Consider the following 24,305-nt stretch of genomic DNA (forward strand, 5'->3'; position numbering starts at 1 on the left):
TAAATTTTTATATATTTTTTGGTCATATATAAAATTGATTTACTTACAGTTTGGTACAAAAATAAATTACAAATATAACTATTATCACTTTTTGTTCTTTTGTGGGTTTTTAGGGAGACCGAAAAAGTAGTGCTAAATCGGGAACCAGAAGGCTGTTGGGCTTTCAGGTAAAATATCCTTAGAAAGTTCCTGAGGTCTGAAAGCGTGTCTTCTAGGTGCCGATTTGACCTTTGCATCCTTTTTAATTGCCAGCGGTTGCACCTGTGGCTGGGGTTTTTTCGGAGTACATGAATCACTCCTGGATGGAGTGCGCCTAGTCTTTTTGGCGATGGCTGACATAGGGGGTTGCCTTATTTCTGGAAGTTTAACTCTTGTCGTTGGGGGTTCCTGCTCTTTTTCAAAGACTTGGCCTGGCTTCTCCTTGATGGGACCCCTCACATAAACGGGCTCCAGCACGTCGTAGGTCTTCTCCCGCATAAGCACGGGTGGCCTTTTTATTGCTGGAAGTGGTGAGTATTTGGAAAATTTGTCCTTTGTCATCACACCATTACTGAACGACTCCCCTGCCTCCCTGTTTCTTATCTTCAACACGTGAAGTTTGTCCAGGTCGAGGCCAGAATTCACAACGTCTCTCCTCAATGTCTTATAATACTGGTCACCTCCAGCTTTTCTGTGTGTCGGCATCTGGGACCCACCCCACTCCACCCTCGCTGACCCACACTCCTGCCTGAAACAAACAAATTAAAATTTAATAATGTGTTTTCAACAACTGTTATAATTTAATATGTTTGTTTAACATATTGTTGTTGTCCCCTTGTTAAACAAAGGGATTGAGTACTGCCCCTGCATTGATAAGACTTTTATAAAATTTTAATTTCCAAAAAAGTACAACTATAATTAGATTCCAACTATTTAGGAAAAATGTAGTTTGGATAACACATTTAATGGATATTTTATGTAAGCTCTTCAAAACTGTTTATTTAATTATTAAATGTCAGTTATTGCAGGTGAACTTATTTATCTGGTATATTAAATATATTTAAAATACATTTCCATTTGTGTGTATGTTACTTTGAAGCTAGGACTTTTTTTATTAGATAAGGAGAATAATTTATGGCTCAATGAAACTTGTTTTTTTTTTTTTCAATTTTTTATGCTTGAACGTAAAATACTCTGGGAGTAATTTATACTGAGGAAATTTTTTTTGTCTGTTTTACATCTAATTAATATAATATTTAATATGTAATTTAATCTTTCCAGGTCAGTCCAAAGTATTTTTACAAGTTACATAAATTTTCAAGTCAGAATTTAGTGTCAATTTTCTTCCCTTTCAGAGTTTGTCAAGCCAATCGGCCGAGCTTTCCAGTCAGGTGATACCATACTGTTAAAAGTAAAATGTCGTAATAGTGTTGAATATAAGTGGCGCCTACTTACAGAGATTTCGACCTAAACAATTTGTCCTGAAAAGATCCTCTGAAAAATTTGTTCTCTCCGGCTAGCCAGTCCACACCGACATGTCCACATTTCAACATGACACCCTCGAACGACTAACAACAATGGAATGTTACTGAATGAGCTTGTCTTATTTTACAATTTGTCAACTAACTAAAGATAAATGGGTTGTAAAAATTTGGAGGCCGTTGTTGATTTTGCAACAATCAGGATTGAAAATGAAATGCTTACTTTTTATTTACGTTTTTTGTTGAAAATATGTCCTATTTACTTTCACAAAATACCATTTTTACAAATCTCAAAGTATGAACTTTAATTGGGGATGGACTATCTTTAAAAAAATATAATTTAATTATTCCTCTCTAATTAAAAAATAAATTTAAATATGGTATTTTATTCAACAGAAATGGTAAATATTTGACTACTTAATCAATAATCGAAGGTGTTTCTGTATTAAAAGTTTGATTACAATTGTACAAAGAATACCAGTGCAGCAGTTAAAGTATAGCATTTACAAGTTTATGTCTTTTCCAAGTCAAGTGTAACTTCTTACAAATCAAACGTAGCACTTTTAAGGTCACAAGCAATTATTTCCAAGACAAATTTAAACCTTTCCTAAGCAAGTCGTTACTACTAACAATTGTTACTCATTTTATTTCAATTGTTACCATTAGAAAAAAATTCAAAGATTTCACGTAATGTAGAAACATACAGTTGCTATAATTTTTGTAAAATAAGCTTAGAAGAAACTGTATTAAATTCAGTTTACATTTTTGTACTTTCTGAAAAAACGAAATAAACTTTTTTAAATTTTTTTCTTCATTTTTGTAAAAATGAATAATTATGTTTTATAAGAAAAACTTCATTTTTCAAAAATTAACTTTCATTAGCTTGATGTATATTTGTGCTAATAAAAGTTTTGAGGGGGAAAAATATATATATATATATAAACAAAAAATCGTGATAATTTCTACCAGTGAATTCTGAGGCCCATCACCTATTTATAAAGTGAACATTCAAAAAAGATTTCAATGGTAACAATTGAGATAAAATGGGTAACAATTGAGTTGTAAGGAGTTGCATATGCTTTGGAAAGGGGTTCAAGTCATATGGATAAGGCTGCTTGCAACTTTGAAAGGGTTAAATTTGATTTATAAAAGCTTACACTTGACATGGAAAGGGTTGCTTGCAACTTGGAAAGAGCTACATTTAATTTGAAAAAGCATACACTTGACTTGGAAAGGGCTACGTTTGATTTGAAAAAGCTTACTCTTGACAGTGAAAGGGTTTCTTGCAGCTTCGAAAGGGTTAAATTTATTTGAAAAAGCTTATACTTGACATGGAAAGGGATGCCTGCGTCTTGGAACCATGTTTTCTCTAGCAATTGATACCTCGTTAACACAAATTCATCAATACACGTCTATAAATTTATTTTTAAAAACATCGTTTCATGCATGCTACATAGAATAACAAAACGACGTAGCAACGAAGGGCAATATGAAATAGTTTATTATTCTACTTTTGTTCCGAGTGGGCGAAAGCCTTTTCAGGATTAATTGCGTATACATGTGTATTTTCCCCTTTGAATCACCGTCGTCGATTGCGGCTAATAGCAATAATTGGAGAATCTTCATTTTGTGGAACTGATTATACGATTTATCGATGAGCTGTGCCTTATTCAAAATCTAGCCGAGAAAAAAAAATTACAGCGAATTGTGCAACATATTTGATGTATATGTAGTAGTTAAAAATAATAGGACTATCGGGAATTGCGGCTTCATTCACAAGACCACGTGGGCGTTTTTCTTCCAGACTCATTAGGAAAAAGACAATCCCACTCGTCGGAAAAGTGTGTAAACGTATTTTGATCGAAGTATTAAACGTAGAGCCGTGTAGATGGAAGTAGGAACAGGTCATCCTACAGCTAGACCTGGTTGATCCACACGTTTAGCCCAACAGCCAATTAAGAAGAAACTGTGTCTTAATTAACATCTTATTTAATAAGATGGTAAAATTTAGAATCAGATGAACGGTTGTGCTTAATACGGATCATATCAGATAATTACAACAAAAGCCTTCATGCTTAAAACCAGCTGACAAATTGCATGAATTGAAATATAGTTTCTTCACGTTTAATCAGTTGAAACTAGAAAACCAAATCAGCAAATCACAATTTGGATTTCGCCACAGACTAGGAACCAGAGAAACAGTCCTAATACAGAGACGTAGGGAGGTCAACCATCCGGTATTTCTGTTTTATTAATTTCGAAAAAGCTTAAGATAAAGTGCAACATTAGTGGATGATAAAGGTATCCACATTATCGCAATCCTTTACTGGAACCAAAAAGCAAATGTTAGGAGAGAAGGAAGACCTTCTTGCTCCTTAATCCCTCACACAGGCCAGCAATGACTGGTTTCTCATGGCGTGTGTCCTCCGGGTTCAGCGCTGGCATTAGTGTTAGTGTTGTGACCGTGTGAAAAAACGTGTTGTAACCACATTTGTAATACGTACGAATGTGTACAAGGTACAAATGAAATAATTTAAAAAAGAGAGAAGGCTACACATCGGGTGACATCAACATAATGGTGGGAGACAGGGGTGCATCCACTACTGAGGGTGTAAAAGTGACAGTACTCTAATAAATAATACCCGATATGCGGACGATGATGCTTTAATCGCAAACAGCCAAGAAGAATTACAAAACCTACTTGATACTTTTTTTTCTCGATGGTAATTTATTTAACTAAGAGGTTATATAAATCTCGTGAAGCTGGTGTCCTTTACAGTGATGCCTTGTCAACGACTTAACCGTTGCGGCCACCGTCACCCCTAAAAGTCTTCACGACTAAATTTATGGTTATCAATAAGACATCTATCACGGACGTAGATGCTGATGAACTGGTATCACCTTAGAGAGGGTCCAAAAGATGAAAGTCGTCAGTTGAACGACCTATGGGACCATTAAAGAAATAAAAGCAGAGGTAGAAAAGGCATGGACGGCATTTATTAAAATGAAATGGGTACTGTGCGGTCACGAACTTGATCTGGGATTAAGGATAAGGTTATGCTACGTCTTTTCCAATGGTGCCGAAGCTTGGACACTAAAACAAGCTTGAGATATTCAAGATGTGGACCTATAGAAGGATGCTAAAATTAAGCTGGACAGAACACATCACAAACGCGGAGGTACATAGAAGAATAAACAAAACAACAAAAATTAACACAACAGAAAAAAACTTGGGTATCATGCTCTACCCCACCCGGAAAAATATGAACTGCTTAAGATTATTCTAGAAGGAAAAATCGAAGTGAGACGCGGTCCTGGTAGGAGAAGAATTTCGTGGCTGAAAAACCTGCGGCAATGGTTCAGCCAATGCTCCGGATTCCTTTTTAAAGCGAATAGGTATACACAAAGAAGAAGAATCAGTTGAATTGTACAAATAAATTATATTTCGTGGTGACGTACTGTATCAAGTTAATTATAACTTTAGAATCAGATGACATACTGTATGAAATAAATTGTAAATTGAATTGATTGAATAAAAAAAAATATTTTGCATTGTATAAATTCACGTTTTTCCACATCCTACATGTATTTGTTAAATGTAAACAATGTTTGTAAATCCCAGGCCCTGAAGATGATTTCAATAAAGAACGAAACGTTGGCACGATAAAGAAAATGTTTTTCTGAAACCTACATCTCACCAGACCGCATCTCACGATTTCTGATTAATTATCGATTAACGGTCAGTAATCACCATACACATGTAAAATTCATACTTATAATTAAATGTCAACAGTGCGAAAAAATTGCCTTTCTAGTTAGAATCAGATGGCGAACTATACGAAGTAAATTATATAAAACGTACAGACTTGAGAGACTGTAAACTAATTATGTTTAGTTATAATTAAGCTATAATTTATAATTAAGTTGGAGAGAATGAAGTTGACCTCCTTCCGTTCAACTGTAAACTAGTTTTAAGATTAAAAGTAATCGGCCTTTTTACGACCTTGCGCACCGCAACCAATCTCCACCATTGCCTCGAGTTTTTCATTAAGATTTTTTACCAGATCCTAAAATTTTGTACAGGACTCCCATGTGTATCCTTCAGGCCTTGACTTTTCCACACCCAGGAGTAGGAATTTCAGTCTTCATAGGCCTTCGTACAAACGAAGGATGTGTTCCTTTGTTTCTCCGCACAAGCTTGTTTCTGCTGGTCGGGGTTTATACATATGCCTCAGTTTTTCGCATGTCTTTGTCTTAGTTTACTGTCCCATTAAACCGAGGACTTATTCTTATAAGTTAAGGAACAGAGAATATAAACTAACCGAACAAATTTTAAATGGCCTTTATAGTCAGACGATAAACCGTACGATTAAGCATCGGTAAACGTCTCACGTGAAATTATCATACCAGCCTGAACGAAAAGACAATACGAACTTCTCTTTCGACTTTTAGACCTCAATAATAAAAGATTAACCGACATGAACCTTCTGGTATGCAAAGAGCTTAGCCAAAGCCCTGCCTAAGTTGAAAGTAAATTTTTATATGTCCAATCTCATCCTTCCTCAACACACAATTCCTGCATCAATAAATACTCCCAAAATAAAAATTTACACTCCTCCCTTCATTATCATCCTAATCCCTTAGTAACTCAGCGCCAGACTTTCTGATAGACCACAAACCGACTGAAATGGCCTTGTGATTTCATCCTCAGTGATAACGAGTGACAAGTTTTTACGATTGTATCAAAAAGTTAGAATTAACAGAATCAATTGAAACACTGCATGAAAAATATTAAGTCTTTCCAAAGGTGAATATCTAATCTAGAAAAATGTTAATCTCTCCGGCCAATTTAAATTTGGCAGTACAAAAAATTTTTGGGTTGTGAAATGATAAAACAAGGCCAAACTTTCAACTCAGCATTATAATTACATAGATGTTTTTTGTAATGAAAGACATGCTACTACATGAAACGTTTCCATTTTTAGGAGAGAATCGTTGCGCAAAATGAGACATTGTAGGCGTATTTAAAACAAGAATTTACAAGAAAAAACCCAGTTTGTTCTTTTTTCGTATACGTCATGCCAAAAATGGACATTTTATAAAAATATGCCTGGGGAAAGGATTTTCGTGCCGTACCCAAATTTTTCGACTCCGTTCCGCCGAACGAAATTGAGGTTTGCATAAGATCTACAGTCACACATTTTACAAAACCATCTGTGTGGGAATGAGGGCGATTTTCTTGGTTTTAATGTAGGCCCCTTCACGCTAGGTTTTATGGCTAGACGATTTCTTCTTTACTTGAAATTAGTCGCGATGGTTAGTTGCAAGAAGTTGAGCAATGTAATAAAGTTCGAAACTTTTCGAAAATAACCTAACATTTTGGGTTATGTAATATTCACTGCTACGTTTTGCCAACAAATTGCTTAAAATTGTTCAGAAACAATTCACTGGAAGAAAGATGGGCGTAAGTTCTCCGTACAATTTCTGATGCGAAAAAATGTTAGAAATTTTTGGACCTGAAGCACAAAAACATGTCTCAGGCAAGAAGGTCTTAATTATCAGGTAACCTATGGCGTTTTTGCTAATCGATACTTTGAAAGGCAGGCGAAACGATTTCAGATATTTTGTTAACAAGCCAACCAAGTTTTAAAAAGTACTGTTGTATGATTTTATGCTTGTGACATAAAAACTGTCCAATGATGAAGCAGTTTTTCCTAAAATTATGTTCGGTTTTTGTATAGAAAATTCATTATTCAAGCCTTACGCCTAAAGTTGAATGTGAAACACTGAAAGAAGCCGATCTTCCTATAGAAAGAAAGTAACGAATTTTCGTTGAGCAGACAGAGGTCTAAAGTTGTGCAAGCATTTTTTCGAAAGAAAGGTTCTTCCCTGCTTGATATCTGCGTCCTTCATAGAGAGATTAATTATGAAGTAGTGTTCTTTCTGTACCATGTAATCTCTTGGGATTTATTAAAGAATGTCTGTTTATTTTTCAATTAATAATTTTTTAAAGCCGAAAAAATCTACGAGAAGAGAGACTGACAATGATGGTGATTTTGCAAAGATAGAAAGATTAATTTTTTAAGACGTAGATGAAGCTATTAAAAAAGCATAAGAACATAAGAAAAGAATAAGGTCAAATATTGATACACCAGACTATAATTGTAAATGAACTAAGCAATTTTACGTTGTAATTTCCTTCTCGATCTGGAAATAGGATCAATTCATCGAAAGATGAATAATAAAAAGTTGTACCTTCTAAATATAGCAAAATTTATGGATTTCTTAGGCAACACATTTGAGACGCCGTTAATAGGATTTTTACGTGATTTTGCATATTGGAATGTAAAAAGTAATGAGTGAAAACGCATTTAATATTTATTAATGAAGATTTTAATGAGTCTTTAGTGATACAAGAAATGTCTTACTATTTTATTTATTATTACGAAAAGTTTAATTACGAACATAGTAAGAATTAAGGATTTCACATTTTTTTTAAACCTAAACGTTTCTGAAACAAGATTCAACTGTTCTGTAAAGATATGCAGATCGGATGAAAACCAATTTTGAAAGCTTACTTCTGCTTCACGAACTATAATTTAGATGTTAATGACTTTCACACCAATGAAAAAAACAATTATTATTATTCAATTGAAAGAAAGACGGGCCAAGATCTTCGAAACGCAGTTCCATGTTTAAACTGTCGATGCGAAATTTTTCGTACCTTGCGGAAGGAAGTAAAGTGTCTAGTTTTGTTTGATTTCAATATTTTGAGACGTTTTTCAACTTCAAAGAAAAAGCTTCAAGCTATCTTTCAATGGAATAGAGATCATAGACAGTACTTAGCAGAAGACAGAAGAATAGACAATAGACCTTAGAGACCTGATCGAATGAGCAATGTTGAAATATGTAGGTTTTGAATAATACACTAATGATGGACATATTTAACGCACCATTCAATATATTTAGTATAAATTATCTTTCTACATTAGTTAAAAGTAATTAGGAGCTATCACTTCAAAATAAACAGTAAATATTGCTTTGTTTACTTTTGTACTGATTAATCCCATTTACACATAAATTATCATTATGCCCTTCCACTCTGCTACACCTGAAAATTTTCAGTTAATCTTTTTCGTCGATTTTATTTGATATTATTCTTAAATCTTTTTCAATGGCTCCGGTCAGGCATTCGAGTGAGTATGATAGTCGGGGTTATAATATTATTAGAGAATGGAGACAGTCACCTGCTGAAGTCTCCAGGAGATTGAATGAAAATCACTGTACAATGAGAAGGGATCTTTGGAGCTTCAGAGAAAACAGGGGTTCTCAATAGAACGCCAGGACCTAGGTCTACAAACTAGAGAGACGATGGATTCATTCGTCATCAGGCACTATGGAGCCGCAGCATTACGGGAAATAAGATAAGAAATTTGATAAGACGAGTCCGAAATGTTTTGATTTCCTCCAGGACTGTAAAAAAAAAGGCTCAATAAAAATAACCTCACCTAACGCCCGGCACCCGGCTCATGGACTGCTTCGTACCACAGCTCAAAAAACACCAGGCTTCAGTTCTTTACAGGTAAGGTGAGAGTCTGCTACAAATCTTCAGAGGGGCGCAATTTCATATGGAGACGCTCAGGAGAAAGGTACGCCCCTTGCTGAGTGGTTCCTCAGGTGGCATTTCACGGTGGGTCATTGATGTTCTGGGGTGGCATTTCCTTGGACGCCCGCACCGAATTGGTTGACGTGTGAGACGATCTCTAATTCACATAACTACTTAGAAGATAATGGAAAAACACGTGGTGCTATTTGCTCTCCACTCAGTGAGAAGATACTCTTGCTAATGTAGGATAATGCCAGGACCCAGACAGCACATATTGTGAATGACTATCTGAATGAGGATGGAATTGAGTGCCTGTTGTGGCCAGCTCGAAGTACACATATGAACCCAATCGAACACATTTGAGACCAACTTAAGCGACGAGTACGACAGTGAATCCTTGGCCATAACACCCCAGAAGAGTTGGAAAGCTGTTCTTGATGATTGGGAAAGAATGCCTCAGGATTTTATCAGAAATCTTTTCCAAGGAATGCAAAGGCGTTTTGGATGGAAATACTCGGATTAACTTTTTTATTTTTAGAAGTAGGTAATAAACATTTTCTTTTCAAATGTGTTGTTTTACAACCAAACCTATTTTTGGTACGCAAAATACGAATAAACCTTAATAGATTAAAATATATTGTTGATTCGTTAATTTTTCCCATCAGTGTATTTGACCAAAGAGAATTTTTTAAAATTCGAAATAAATTTTTAAAATATACAATAAACTATAAATAATCGTTAAGATATGTCAGTCAGACAAGGACGGAGCTTTTTGAATTGCCGAATCAACAGGAGATGACCGTTTGCCTATGACAAGCGTCCTTGTAGCGCAATCTAAAAATCGTGCTTTCTCTGCCAATCTAGAAGACGATTCTGCTGTTCCGACCTATTTCCATGCAAAAAGATTTATTTTACACGATCGGTTGTTTTTTTAACCAATTAACGTTTTAATTTTTAATTTCATGCCAGGCTTCACTCGAACGCCGTCAGGTTGAATCTTCCACGCTTGATCGAAGAGCGAAAATAGTTCTTTCTCAGTTATCAAAACTAACTAGTTCAAGTTAGCGCATTCATGAGACTTATTCTACCTACTTCATCGACAGGATTTATTTATAAATCTCTGAAGGTGAACAAAGTTTTAGTCAGATACAATAACTGTGAAAAAATCTAAAGTTCACTTTTCATTATTTATTTTTATAACTCGTATTACGACTGGTCAAATCAGAAATGCCCCTTAACGAAAAATCAAGTTTTACAACGTTCCAAAATAAAAATGAAACTTCCCAGCTTTTCGAGCTTAGCAGTTAGCCCTTCGAGCAAAATAACTGAAAACCATTTCGAATTGGTAAAATGTTAACAAGAAGACTTGTTGCACGACTAAAAACTATAGAAGTGTGAATATTTAGAGGTTTTTTGGGACTGGATCAAGTCACTATTTACTAAGTTCCATTGAGTATAATTCGCTACGACTTCAGTAGATGCTTTTGAATTCATTTTGTTTGTATTATTTTTTAGACCTTGTAAACTTTTGGTAATATGTAATAATTATAAAGATTTCAGATAAAATTTGATTTCTTTGCAAATTGTGGTAACTCAGAAATTAAGTTGTGCTTTTATTTAGAAGTTTTCTGCGATTTTGTGTAGTCGGGGTAAAAAAAATGGTGGCTGAAGACTTAAGAAGATAAAGCATGTTGGAAGTTCGTTTTCCCTATCAATCTCGACTAAGGCTGTTTTTCGATCAAACTTCACACTTTTCAACACAAAAAAAGAATATTTTCCCATGTTCCTCAGGGACTTCGGTCAACTTACGGCCCGTCCTCTTGTGGTGTGACCCTCTTTTTCCCGTGATGGCCAGACCCTGGTAGGCAGAACGACGTTCGACGACGGAGCCAGTCCGAGAATCGGCCCATTTGGCAGGCATCACGGTGGGCCAGGAGTCGCAGATATTCGCCAAGCCTGTTCGCCGTCCTGCTCCAAGCGGGCCGACGACTGCAAGAAGACTGGCACAGGGGAGCACCGGCTCTGCCAAGACGGATCAATCGCGCAGCAGAAGAGCGGAGGGGTCGCCGGCCAACAACCAAGGTCCTATGGCAACCGATGTTGTCAGGTCTTCCGACCTGGCCGAATAAAACGAAGGATCCATCGACACCTGGCCAATCGATAACGCGCCACGACGAATGACAGCCGGGTTGGTTATAATGGGAAAATTAACAAGAAACTTTGAATAACAGAAAGAAGAAAACTTCCTGGGTGTTTTGAACTGTCCTTATACCATGGTGAACTACAGTTTTGTCTCAATCGTTAACACCTGCGTATAGCACATGCAACTGTTCATTTAAAAAACTTAAATTTTCATGTAAGAGTTTATTAAAATATAAAAAAAATGCTGAAATTTCAGAATTTCGAAACATACTAAATGTACCAATAGTTCGTAACAGTATAAATTTTAAGAATAAACAAAGGCATCAACAGTTCGTTTTTCTGCAATTGTTATTTATAGTCATGCACGAAGAAAATAAAAACAATTTGCCCTAATGGCCAATGCATTTCCGTCTTATTAAGGTCATCTTTTTCCCTACAATGACGAATGAACCTATTTTTTACTTTTAGACTAGTTATGAATCAAACCTTTAATGAATTGCCTAATTGGCTCCGTCGAATTGACTTCGTTTCGTCCATTAGCGCCAATTAAAACACTGTTAGTTGATTAAAATTTTTCCCGGAATTGAAAATAAAGGTTCCAACTAAGTTTAGGAACATGTTTCCGGACGTCCAGATGCTTGATTGGGTTTTGGAGTAAATTGCATACAGAAAGATATTCTCAAAAACTATCGTAGCCTAATGGAAGTTATTAAAAACGTCGAAAATTCTAAAACAAGTGACCTGATTATTTGGAACAAAGGGAATCAAGTTATTTTAAGTTCCTACAAGTATGTTTTCATCACCTCTGTTGAAGTGAAAATTCTTTTAGACATCCAAATATTTTTAGAGCGATAAATTCTGTGATAAATTTCAGAGAAACTAACTCTGAAATATTTTCCATTGTTAATTTGAATTCAGATCATAAACCTAATTAAGCGTAATTATTTATTTTGTATGTTTTAAAGTAATGTTGTGGGAGCAATTTTCTGACCTATTATCTTCAAAAATGAATACGTACTAAATAAAAAAAAATTAGTATAACAAATTATTAATTGGGTGATGTAACTGATATCCATGCCGTGTATTTTAAGTATTTATTTATTTATTTTTCGTGTGAATTATACTGTATACTTTCAAGTTTTTTAGTGCATACAATATTGCATAGTTAAGGTTTTATTAGTGCATATTGTATGGTCCATTTGAGGAACTTTATTGCATACTATCCGGGCTCTAATCATAATATCGTGTCCATAGGTTGCTATGCAAATGGGAAATTAATAACAATTTTCCGTTGGATGGTAAATATCAATCGTACAACAAATGACAAACTGCTAACACTATAATCATCAAACATAAATTGATTGATTAACAAATGACAATCATCCATTGGATGCATTTGATGAGAAACTAATGATGATTCTCCGTCAGATAGTAAATATCAATCATACAACAAATGACAAACTAATTGCTTAAACTATCTTCTTCAGACATAAGTTTAGTTAATAAAAAATGACCATTCATTGGCATATAAATGAATTCATTTTATTAAGAACTACAAAATAACAATCTCACATTTTATCGTAAATATTTAGCATACAGCAAACGACAAACTAATTATTAACACTATCATCAAACATAAATTTAGTAACAAATGGCAATCATTAATCGGTTGGAAAGCAAATGGAAATGATCCATTGGATGAGAAACTATCTTAAGTTTGATCGTAAATATCAATGGAACAAATGATCTCAAACAACTGACAAATTAATTGCTGACACCATCATCATCAAATATACATTTGGTCAATGGCATTCATCCATTGGTTTGGCGTACAATTGGCAATGAATCGTTTGATGAGGAACTAAGGACAATTTTTCTTTTCATATTAAACATCATTACAACAAATGATATCACACAACCACTAACAGTCTAGTTGCTAACACCATCATCATCCAACACAATCTAACACCATCAATAAATTAATGCATTTAACTTAGTAGAGTGGACACGAAATGTACGACCGTTCCATTCTATTTTACGACTGTACAAATTTAATCTTACGTCATAGAAATTGAAATCATCATCCATCAGTTTTGAATTTGCTGTAAATGGCCACTTGAAGTAATGCAAGTGGAAATCGTATATTTGAAAACATATAAATAGAAATGATAACTTCGTTGATAAAAATGACTATCGTAATGATGAACATCATTAGATGATACATAAAAATGGGTTCCCAAATCAGAATAGTTTTCATCATATCAACATGACTATTTCACTGTTGGTATGTACTGTATATTTTAAACGAAACTGTTTTGAACGACTTCAAAGTTTTTTGTTTTTGAATTGATCATGCACGTGAAAACATTTGTTTAATTGCAGTAAAATTAATATTCTGTTATTAATATTTATATAGTAATATTTATTTCTTAATAAATTATATACAATTACCAAATTATTTATTAATTATTACAAGCTTGTCAAAACCTCAGTAACTGATTATTTTCAATATAATGCAAGTTTACGTTTTTTTAAATATCGATAATCAAATTTTGATATTGTGTTGTGCAGAAATATTTCATAAAATATCAGAAATACATTAAGTTGGGAAATTTTTCTCCGATGCCACGGTCTGGTGGAGAAACCGAATGTCCTCCGGAGATAATGAATGTTCCACGGATGTGACACCGTCCCGATTGCTACAAAATTTCTTCATATCGGCGATGAGATTTTTTTTTATATGGGTTTGCTTGAATAACGACCGAGGAAAGGAGAATGTTTTTTGGACCTTCAAGCTGAAATAATCGGCATGAAATTTAGATATTGCGTTCCCGCGCAGTCAATGTTGTACGTCAATGAATAATAGTTATCTTGACAATCTCGGATTTAAACACGCGACATTCCCCAAACCGATATTTTATTTGCTATATAAACAGAATAAAAGGGGTCAATTGGTTTAAAATTGATGAACACGGAAATCGTTGAAAACCAAAATGACGATATGTTGTAACAGTATCTCTTATATTGCCCCAATAAAAAGTTCAAATTTAAATTTAAAAAAGAATTTCCGAATCACCTAGTGAACTATACCATAATTCAGAAAAGTTTTAAACAATCTGAAATTCAAAATGAACACAGGATGGTATGAGATGTTGGAGCTTGAACTTTCGTTATTCAAGAGCGTTTGAACAAAAGATTTTGGAGCTGGAACTTTCTTTGTTCAAGAGAATTTCAACAAAAGAAAATGAAGGTAGATCATAATGATGATATTGATGATGCTGTTTCTTAGCTACTCGCTTTCATATAAATTCTGGCTAAGTGCTGCTTTGTGAAAAATGATTATTTGAGGATCGTGAAAGATGAAATGAAGAATGAAATGAAATCGAGAGATTTGTGAAAAATTTGAATTTTTTTTATAAAATCATCTTTCGTCCTTGGGTTGGTCATAAAGATGAGAGTTGGATTTAAAAAAAAAGCTCTGCTATTTTAAGTAATTAATAATCATTGCTATTAAAGACAAAATTTATACTTTTGCAATACAAATAATAATTTCAAGTAAAATAAAATACACATATAGTTATTTTATTTGCACGAATGGTGAATATATAAGAAAAATCTCAGGGACACCCGGAAAAGATTATTGCAATTCTAAGTTTCTGACATTTACTAAAGCAGTCGATTGGAAAGTCACTTTCAACATCAAACACAATAAACGGCCATAAATATTAAACTTCTCAATCAACGATGACCACAGGTAAGAATAGTATTAAATATTTATTAAATACCTTTTTAGGCGATGGGCAAGGGTTATGTACTGAAGATGGTGAAATTTCGATATACGTTTAATCGAAAAATACAGAGAGATGAGCCGACAGGGATGATCATGGGCGATCAGAACTGCGGACATATAAATCTATAATGTTTCAAATACTCCTTGATTCTACAACACTGGAATAAACAATCTTGCTATACGTAAACAAATGCTCACGGATTTTTACCTTTGATAACAAAACTTTTAGAACAATTCAGAAAGAAAATAAGTTACAGCAAATTCCGTTCAATGTAGGTAGGCTTGATCCTGTTAAGAAACGATACACTAACACTTCGGTTTGAAACTATCCTGACTTTCCGTTTTAATCCAATGGAGCAAATCCGTCAGCAATCGGGTTAAGAGAGGGTTATGCAAGGTCCGACCAGCCGCATATGGTAACCGATGCCTTTTAAGCCCATTCGGGGAGGAATCGTTTGACATCCCGGAGTTTTAACATTCGGATTTGGTATTTTACAAAATGACAAGGAAAGTCAACAACCACTGGCCATAACAGGTTAGAAAAGAAGTAAGGAATATGAACAAAAGAAGGGTATCAACACAAATAAATGATTGAACGAATATTGAAGAATAAAAATTAGTAAATCATAAGAGTATTTTTGTACTCTAGGAGCAAAACTAGATAAGTTAAAGGCACAAATTTTAATGATTGCAATTTTAAATTTAAGACCTTTAGTACAAATTCAACAGTTGTAGTAACGTTTTGTTATTGTGCTCACATTTTAACCACCTTTGTACGTAGTTACCCTGGTAAATAAGTTTTTTAGTTTGTTTAATTAAATCTTGACTTTTCATTAAATATTTCATATTATGCACCGACATATTCTTGGTTTTAACATAGATTTAGTGCACTTTTCGTTTATTGTACTACCACTTGTGCAGTTATTCACGTAAACTACGTTAGGTTGAATAAAAAACCACTATATATTATAGATGAGATACCGCAATAATTTAAAATTATCAACGAAAAAATGCTGATGCAAGCAGGGTAGGTAAAAACAACATACTTTATAGGATATAGATTATGCTATTTTAGTTTATGAGTTACTCGAGTTTACAGATAAACAAGTATTTTATCGAAATGTTAACGTAAATTTTTCAGATATTTAAAAAGGAACATTGCGTTCAAATGGAAACTTTTTTTCTGGAATTGTACTATCATGCCTTAAGACTTACTGGAATGTACACTTAGCTCATTTTGCCAAAATTTGAGTTATGCAGTTTTGCCCAGAGGGTGGAGATTTGTTTTTAGGCAGAAGGCTAACTATTGCACAGAATCCAAAAGCTCTGCATAGTTTTGAAATTTATGAATATTGAATTAAAATCTATTCATATTTGCAGTTACTGATTTTTTTATATGTGTTAACTTAAACGTAGATAAGGTGCAAAACATCAAAGAAAAATCAAAAAGTGGTTATGATGGTGTGAATAAATCAATTCAATAATTGGAAAGTATGGTTCTACTCGCAAACTGGGACTTTGCTGCTTAAGTTTTACGACGAACTGCAAAGCTGTAACTTTTATTTAACTTGCATTGACTGATGAGCGATTACAGCTCGAAATCCGGATCACTGCGATACCAGTTTGTGACCAAGGACCATCATTTTCAATTATTCAAAAAATTTGTTTTGGCAAAATTAAAACGACTGTCAGAAAAAAGGTCGAGAGAGTTAAGAGGATGTACTAATTAAATGGAATTACGTAGTGGATAGATTGTTAGTGATTTTGGGGAAAAACAAAGAGATACGCAGAAAGAAAAAAAGAAAGAGAAAGAGACAGAGAGAGAGAGAAAGAAAGAGAGAGAGAGAGAGAGAGAAAGAGAGAGAGAGAAAGAGAGAGAGAGAGAGAGAGAGAGAGAGAGAGAGAAAGTGAGAGAGAATATAGAGACATAGAAATGACATTGATTGATATATAGATAGATAGAGATATAGAAAAATTTGATTTGCTCTGCCTTGACCACTCTTACATCCAACGTCTAAGTTGGTTATAGGTAAAATATATGGTTAAAAATTTAAAAGAGGACTGAGAAAGAAAGAGGGATAGAGGAAGAAATATAATGAGAGTGGTTGGTGTAGGTGTTTGTGTGTTATTTTGAAAAAAATATGAGTAAATGATATATAACTAGAGTTACAGATAAATAGAGATAGACCGAAGGAGAAAATATGAAAGAGAGAGAGAGAGAGAGAGAGAGAGAGAGAGAGAGAGAGAGTGAGAGAGAGAGAGAGAGAGAAAGAGAGGGAGGGAGAGAGAGAAAGGGAGAGAGAGAATATTTCTATTTTTTTAATGGAAAACAGAGGTAGAGAGGGTGAATGGTGAACGTGTTTGNGAGAGAGAGAGAGAGAGAGAGAAAGAGAGGGAGGGAGAGAGAGAATATTTCTATTTTTTTAATGGAAAACAGAGGTAGAGAGGGTGAATGGTGAACGTGTTTGTGGGTGTTATTTTGAGAAAAAATGTGGGTGAAACATAACTAAAGTAATAGATAAATAGAGAGAATATGAGAGAGAGAGAGAAAGAGAGGGAGGGAGAGAGAGAAAGAGAGAATATTTTTATTTTTTTTAATGGAAAACAGAGGTAGAGAGGGTGGTTGGTGTACGTGTTTGTGCGCGTGTTATTTTGAGAAAAAATGTGGGTGAAACATAACTAAAGTAATAGATAAATAGAGAGAATATGAGAGAGAGTGAGAGAAAGAGAAAAAGGGAGAGAGAGAAGAGAGAGTGAAAGTGAAACGGGAGTGAGGGGGAGCAAAGCCCCCAAAAAGACACACAATATTACCTTATTTGTACATCCAACAATATCTATTTGAGATTGCATGTAATGATTTTTCAACTAGCTTTTTAATTATAGGGATATCATTAATTAATAGATCTTACATTTTATCTATTTACCAATTTCGATTGGATTTCAGCATTAGCATCGACTTCTTTTTCACTCACGAACACTCTGAAGAAGAAAGCAAATTCAATTGTTGTCAAGCTTTTATTTTAAGGTCATCATCAGGTCAAAACTTTTTAAAATATGTCTTAGGTCGAAAGTTTAGCAGGAACAACTGAATTTGCTTTCTTCTTCAACTCCATACCTTGATCTGGAGTGATCAAATGGATTTGTTGTACTGATATTAAGAACTTATCAAAATTCCTCTTACAAGACCCAATTGTCCGTTCTCCAGTTGGAATTTTAAGGAAATAGAAGGAAAATGAGGGAAAGAGGTAGAGATATGAAAAACTAATGGGAATTGGATTAAGAGGTAATTGACGTTTCCAAAACCTGACCACAGCGATTCCCCATTTCCCAGGCCTATTCCTCCACAATTTCCAGATATCGGAGCGGGCTAATAATGGGCCATTATGCCCATATCCGTGAAAGGGGATTATTAATCGAGTTTCATTGAACTTCAGAGACTAGAAAAATGGTACTAATTTTGGTCAGGTAACATATGAGGGTTGATTTATATTTAATATTGGCGGTAAACAGCGTTATTACCAATAAATAATAAGCATTTTAATATTTTTTTGGTTGTTAATGGTGAGAATTAAATATTAAAATACTATGAATATTACTTTAATTCTACTCTAAATTATTTATTTATAATACTTACTTGTGAGAAAGATATGGCGAACATGAATACGTTTTAAAAAGCCGGTTAAGATTCACAGAGTCTTTTTTACGAAAAGCCGAAAAAAACAGGGGTTGGGATTTGAAAACTTTGTTATACAAGGCCGGAAGTTGATCATGTGATTTTGTTTTATATCTCGCAGCTCTCATGGCCATGTGTCGCTTTGTAATTACAATTTATCCATAACAAGACAGTTGACAAAAGCCTCTCAAAAAAACGGAAATCATAGCAGGCGAAAAACTAGACTCGACGAGTCGTCGGCGCGTACGTGGACAGATTCTGGCACATGTCGGGCTTCAGGGCTCTTCAAGGTTTGAAGAACATGAAGCAATTTTCCTGTTTACCAGAGCAGCGTGTCCTCCCTGGTTTCGGAGACATTACGACGGCGTCCCAATTGCGGCCACTTCCTCAAAAATCAAAACTCCAACCGATTCAGAACAAAGACGACAGTACACGAAAGGTTAAATCAACTATGGAAACATAATAGCCAATTTCTTTTTACTCTAAAAACAGAACACTCGAGAAACAACTGATGCGATGTATTTTGTTTTTTTTTCTGTCAGCAGTTGTAACATATTTTATTGTTCACGGTAACAAAGAACTCGAATCACATCTCGTTTATACTTTCGAGGTCAAAATTTAAGCCTGGCCTAATCTAGAAAGAAGCTATTAGTTCAAAAAAACCACTAAAGAAGGTGCAGAAAGTAAATGACAATTTATAAAAGAATAATACAACGTTTTGCATTTGAAAACAATGTTCAATCAAAACTTTCAACTTTACGGAAAACTACAATGTACTAATCTACTGAAAACCTGTTGAGCTTTGTTATTCGACAAAGAATTTTTAACTTTCTTCCAGCGTAGAAATCGATGCATTGCAACCGATGCACTGACTGACTATTCATGAAAAGTAAAAACAAAACATGTGGTAGACCATGTAGAAAGCTTATCCTTTGAGATGCTCTCTTATTCTTCCGGTTAAAGAAAGTCATCAACAAATTTTTTGATCAAATGCATATGCCCAACACTGCAGCTCAGTCAAAGTAATTGACATCCAGACAAAAAGTACGGCCAATTAAATTTAATGTACCCTACATCACGAATTTATTAAAATACTTCTAAATTACATATTAAGATCATTTAAGATATCACGACTATTTAATAGGTCATAATTTATCCGAAAGTGTGGTTGAACTCCACAGTTCAATGCCGTACGTCCAATGGTCTTTATTATCGTACTATATTATCGTTTATTGTGAAACGTCAGATCGTTTGTCTCGTAATAATGAGGATGATGTGTAACGTCTAGTCCGTTCTTGCTTTTTTTAGTCTTGTATGTGGATTCCAAGTCTTTTGTCGATGTACATCCCAAGGTAACGGACGTGGTAAGAAGGGATATGATGTAGGAATAGTGGTGGCATTGTTCCACGACCGAGAGTAAAAGTGTATTAGCCTTTATTCAGTTAATTTCACAAAAATTTACAAAAAACTAAAGGTTTGAATGAACATCATTCCTCATTAAACACATTTTGCTAACTGAAGTCCTACATATAAAGCGTTAATAGTAAAATAATTAGAACTTAGATAAAACAGAATTTTTTGCTTTGAATGGCAAATAACCCCGAAGAAACATTAAGTGTATATTCTATTTTAATTTGATTTAATTTATCCATACAGTGTACAGTGTGGGTCCGCTATTTTTCGCTTGTTGAAGATGTACAGACTTTTTATTTCAAATAATAATGTTATTAGACAATTTATACCGGAGCCATTTTATAAAATGTTTTATTGTAAATTTTAAAATTTAGAGCATGTTAACTTGGGATATTACTTTAGACCTAAATACAGGAGTGTAAGCCGAAACATCGTCAGCTGAAGGGGGTAATTAGAATTAGTCCGAAATGCATTCATTTGACTAAAGAGAAACAATATTGGAGTTCTTCAAAAAATTAAAACCAATGTCTATGGATAAATAGAAACCAGTTAAGCAAAGAAACCTAGAACTACCATTTTTTGTCCATCAGCAATTTTACACCATATAACACAAATATATTATATAAGTTTATATAATATAAGCGAAGAATTCCGACTTTTAAACGATTTTTTGAAGATTGATCTAGATTAACATTTGTCTGGTTTTGAGACGAAGCTTTTTACAGCAGAGATCACAATTTATGAAGCATTATTGCAGACGGTTGTTAACAGTCAGTACTATCTTGATAAGTAAAGGATGTCTGAACCACTTTTCTTCCAGTATTACAAAGCTACATCAACTTCACCCTAGGAAATGAATTTTCCAAATGATTTCTCATATTGGAAAACTTGGCGAGATAATTGGGCTATCTTCAGAGAAATTTGAAGCCATTTATTAAAAAATTAATTTTGTCTATTTATATACATCTTTAAGATCGTTTTGCCTGATGATGACCTTACAATAGGTCGAAAACTTAGCAGATAACAATTAAATTTGTTTTTGTTTTTTCATTGTGGTTGCGAGAGTTAAAAGTAAAATCCGAATTTTAAATTGGTTTAGACAATCAGACTACCAGCCTGAATATATAATTGTTTATATAAGCAATTTCAAGACTTTCTTTGTAAATAGTTATCGAACATTTTTGTTGTTCAAAGTTGATTTTCTGCATTTATTATTTCGCAATCGCAAAACCGAAGAAAATTCACCGTTATGCACGTTCGGCTATGAGATAATTGACGTTTTTGTCTCCAGCAGAATAAATTGACCGATTGATTAGACACAGTTCCATTAAAAGGGAGCGAAACTAAACAGGAAAAGCGATATCCAGTGAACTTCATAAATGGGAAAAATTGAATTCGGACCATATTCAAACGCAAAGGAATGACAGTCAACTCTAAAGAATAATTTCACTTTTAGTTGTTTTACCGTTGTTTTTAGTAATCCATGAGTCGGAGTCGTGCGAGGACGGTGATGTGGTCTCATCGAGCTAGGCACACCAGCTACTGTGACTGATCTTGCTAGTGCCGCTTTCACTCCTGAGATCTTTCGTGCGAAACGGACCAGGGGTACCAACTTTTCAACACCAATGTACGATGTAAGATTTCCCATTTGGATGTTACCAGCAACAAGTACCTACGAGAAAATTTCTAAACTCAAGGAAATCTTATATTCTTCGGCATACTTCTGTATTTGATATTTTTTTGCACATGCCTAACTTTTTCTATGTTGAAAAATAGTCTATGTTAAAGACATAACCTCGACCAGTCTTGCAAGTACAATCTTTTTATTGCTAGGAAACATTTAGTAAGGAAATAAAAATAAAACCCTTTTATATTGTTTTATTTTATTTATTACACCCTATTTTTTAATTGAAACACGGACTATCATCTTATATTCAATATTGCATAAAAGACATTTAAGATGTAAGGGAGGTTAATTAAATAACAATTGTTTGAAGTTCGTAGTACATATTAAAAAAATCAACTGATATGATTTGATAACAGCTGAAGTTTTCAAAAACTTCCCAAAAAACCTGTTGTATTCCTGCCGTCTTGATTTAATGCATTATTGAGAACTATACTATTTCCCGTATAATGGAAACTTTCTTATATTAAAATGATTCCAAAGCTACATAAAAATTTAAGCTCATCTTAGGGTTCTATTTGTTTGTTACCCGGTGCGTAAAAATTATCCGAAAAATTCATAAGTGAATTATCTCCATTGCTATTTCGAACATCTTACCAGGCCATCAATTTGGCTTTGGAATACATCACTGTACTTCTCATCACCTTCACAGTTACAATTTCATTACTTCATGTCTCGAGCAGAAACTGTACGCGATTGGAGTGTTTTTTCCTCAGGCTTTCGACAAAGTATGGCATAAAGGGCTATTATACGAATTAAAATAATTAATAACTGAATAAAATAATAAATAACCCCAGACCATAATCAGATATGACTATACAATCATATCTCAAGTGGAGATTTTTCGCAGTGAACCAGATCAGAGACTGTGATTGCAGAAGTGACCAGGGATGAATACTCGCTCCGCTGTTGTATACGATTATCATTTCTGATATGCCCATAAATCAGAATACACTTACTGCCACATACGCAGATGACACCGCGGTATTAACAAGTAACCCCTCTTCTATACAACCATATTACAAAACCACATGCCAACAATGGAACAAAAATGGAACAATGTTTGGAAAAAAAGTGTACTCCACAAAGTAACAACACAGCACCTTTTCACTCCGTTGTGACGCTTGTCCTAGGATATATAACAAACCTGTAATTTAATTTAACAGAAGTCTAGTCGGACTCCACATATACGATTAAAATAAACATACATAAACAATTTAAAATGCTTTATTACCTACCGAACCGACAGTCAAAATTATCATTAAAATCAAAACTTTCAACACAAATTTACCTACTCAACCCTACAAAGATGTACGGGAGCCTAGTTTTCTGCTCAGTAAAATATTCCAATATTCAAAGACTACATTAAAAGACTACTCTTTCTAAAAGTGAGACACTCACAAACAGAAATCCAATTTGCTGTTCGTACATAATGTACATACAATACTATACATATGCAATATGTATATAGTTGTACATGTACATAAATGAAGTATAAACAAAATAAAATTCATATTTTCGTATACACTAATTTATCATATTTCAAAAAGAGATCGTGGACTTTTGTAGAATTGAAATGTTCCGAATTAATTGTAACAAATCATAATGATAACTTTATTGTTTTATAAAAAAGTGTTAAAACACTTTTTCAAACCAATATTTCGAAATATGAGATTTTTAACAGTTAATTTTGCCATTCAAAACTTACAACTTGCTTAAATAAAGGCTGGATGTAAGCTTATTAGTCCATTTAGAAACACTTTAGTAAAAATGTACAATTTGATCGTCTGTAATTTTTTTTCAACTAATATCGTTTAAGTTTTGTAAAGATGAAGGAAAATTATGGTTTACTGGATAAAATGGTGGACTAATAATATGACTGTCTAAAATTAGTGAATTTTTCTTTTCGATATAATCAGTCGATAAAATATATCCTATTATTAGCTTTATAAAATAACTACTAGATCACGTCTTTTAATAATATTCCGTATAAAAAAATAGATAAATTTCGCATCATAATGTAATTAAAGTTAAAAAGCATTCAAATTTTAAAATTTTAAATTAAAAACCCGAGTGTGAAAGTGTGAAATGGTTATGAAATGTAAAAATCTCGGTTGATAATCGGACCATGCTAAAATCAGATCTTCTGTTACAAACGAGCTTTAAATGGCAGAATGAAAAGTCTGTGGGCTGAAGAGGGCTCTTTTTCTATCTGTCTTTACTATCTCTAGCTCTCTCTCATTATCAACAATTGCCCTATTGAACCTTCTAATTCTCCGACTGATTTCATTCTACGTACTTATTTTTGCCTTATTTGGTGTTTTTTTCTATGCTCCTCCTAATCATTGGTCAGGAAACATGAAATTCATATCATTTATCTAACTTGCACCCTACCAATCTTTAAACGCCATAGTTGATAAGAATTGCATCGAGGATATCTGAAGGAATAAAATGTAAAATTCCGATTTGCTATCTTCATTATTACAAAAGGGCTGCAAAAGCGAACTATGGATAAAATAGTGTAATGACATGCTATT

General features: G+C 33.9%; 1 protein-coding gene across 1 annotated transcript in view; it reads right to left on the reverse strand.

The window, feature by feature from the left end:
* Window positions 1-5: 5 nt before the first annotated feature.
* The window catches only part of LOC106668487, a 28,669-nt gene continuing 4,369 nt past the window's right edge, over window positions 6-24,305 (reverse strand). The window contains exons 2-4 of the mRNA XM_024226091.1: window positions 21,550-21,756; window positions 1,435-1,547; window positions 6-727 (exon numbers count right to left, since the gene is read on the reverse strand). Of these exons, the coding sequence (XP_024081859.1) occupies window positions 133-727; window positions 1,435-1,547; window positions 21,550-21,732 (891 nt within the window). The 5' untranslated portion in view covers window positions 21,733-21,756 and the 3' untranslated portion in view covers window positions 6-132. The remainder of the gene's footprint in view (window positions 728-1,434; window positions 1,548-21,549; window positions 21,757-24,305) is intronic.

Source organism: Cimex lectularius, unplaced genomic scaffold, assembly GCF_000648675.2.
Source record: "Cimex lectularius strain Harlan isolate CLEC.00 unplaced genomic scaffold, Clec_2.1 scaffold144, whole genome shotgun sequence".
In the NCBI taxonomy this organism is placed as follows: Eukaryota; Metazoa; Arthropoda; class Insecta; order Hemiptera; family Cimicidae; genus Cimex; species Cimex lectularius.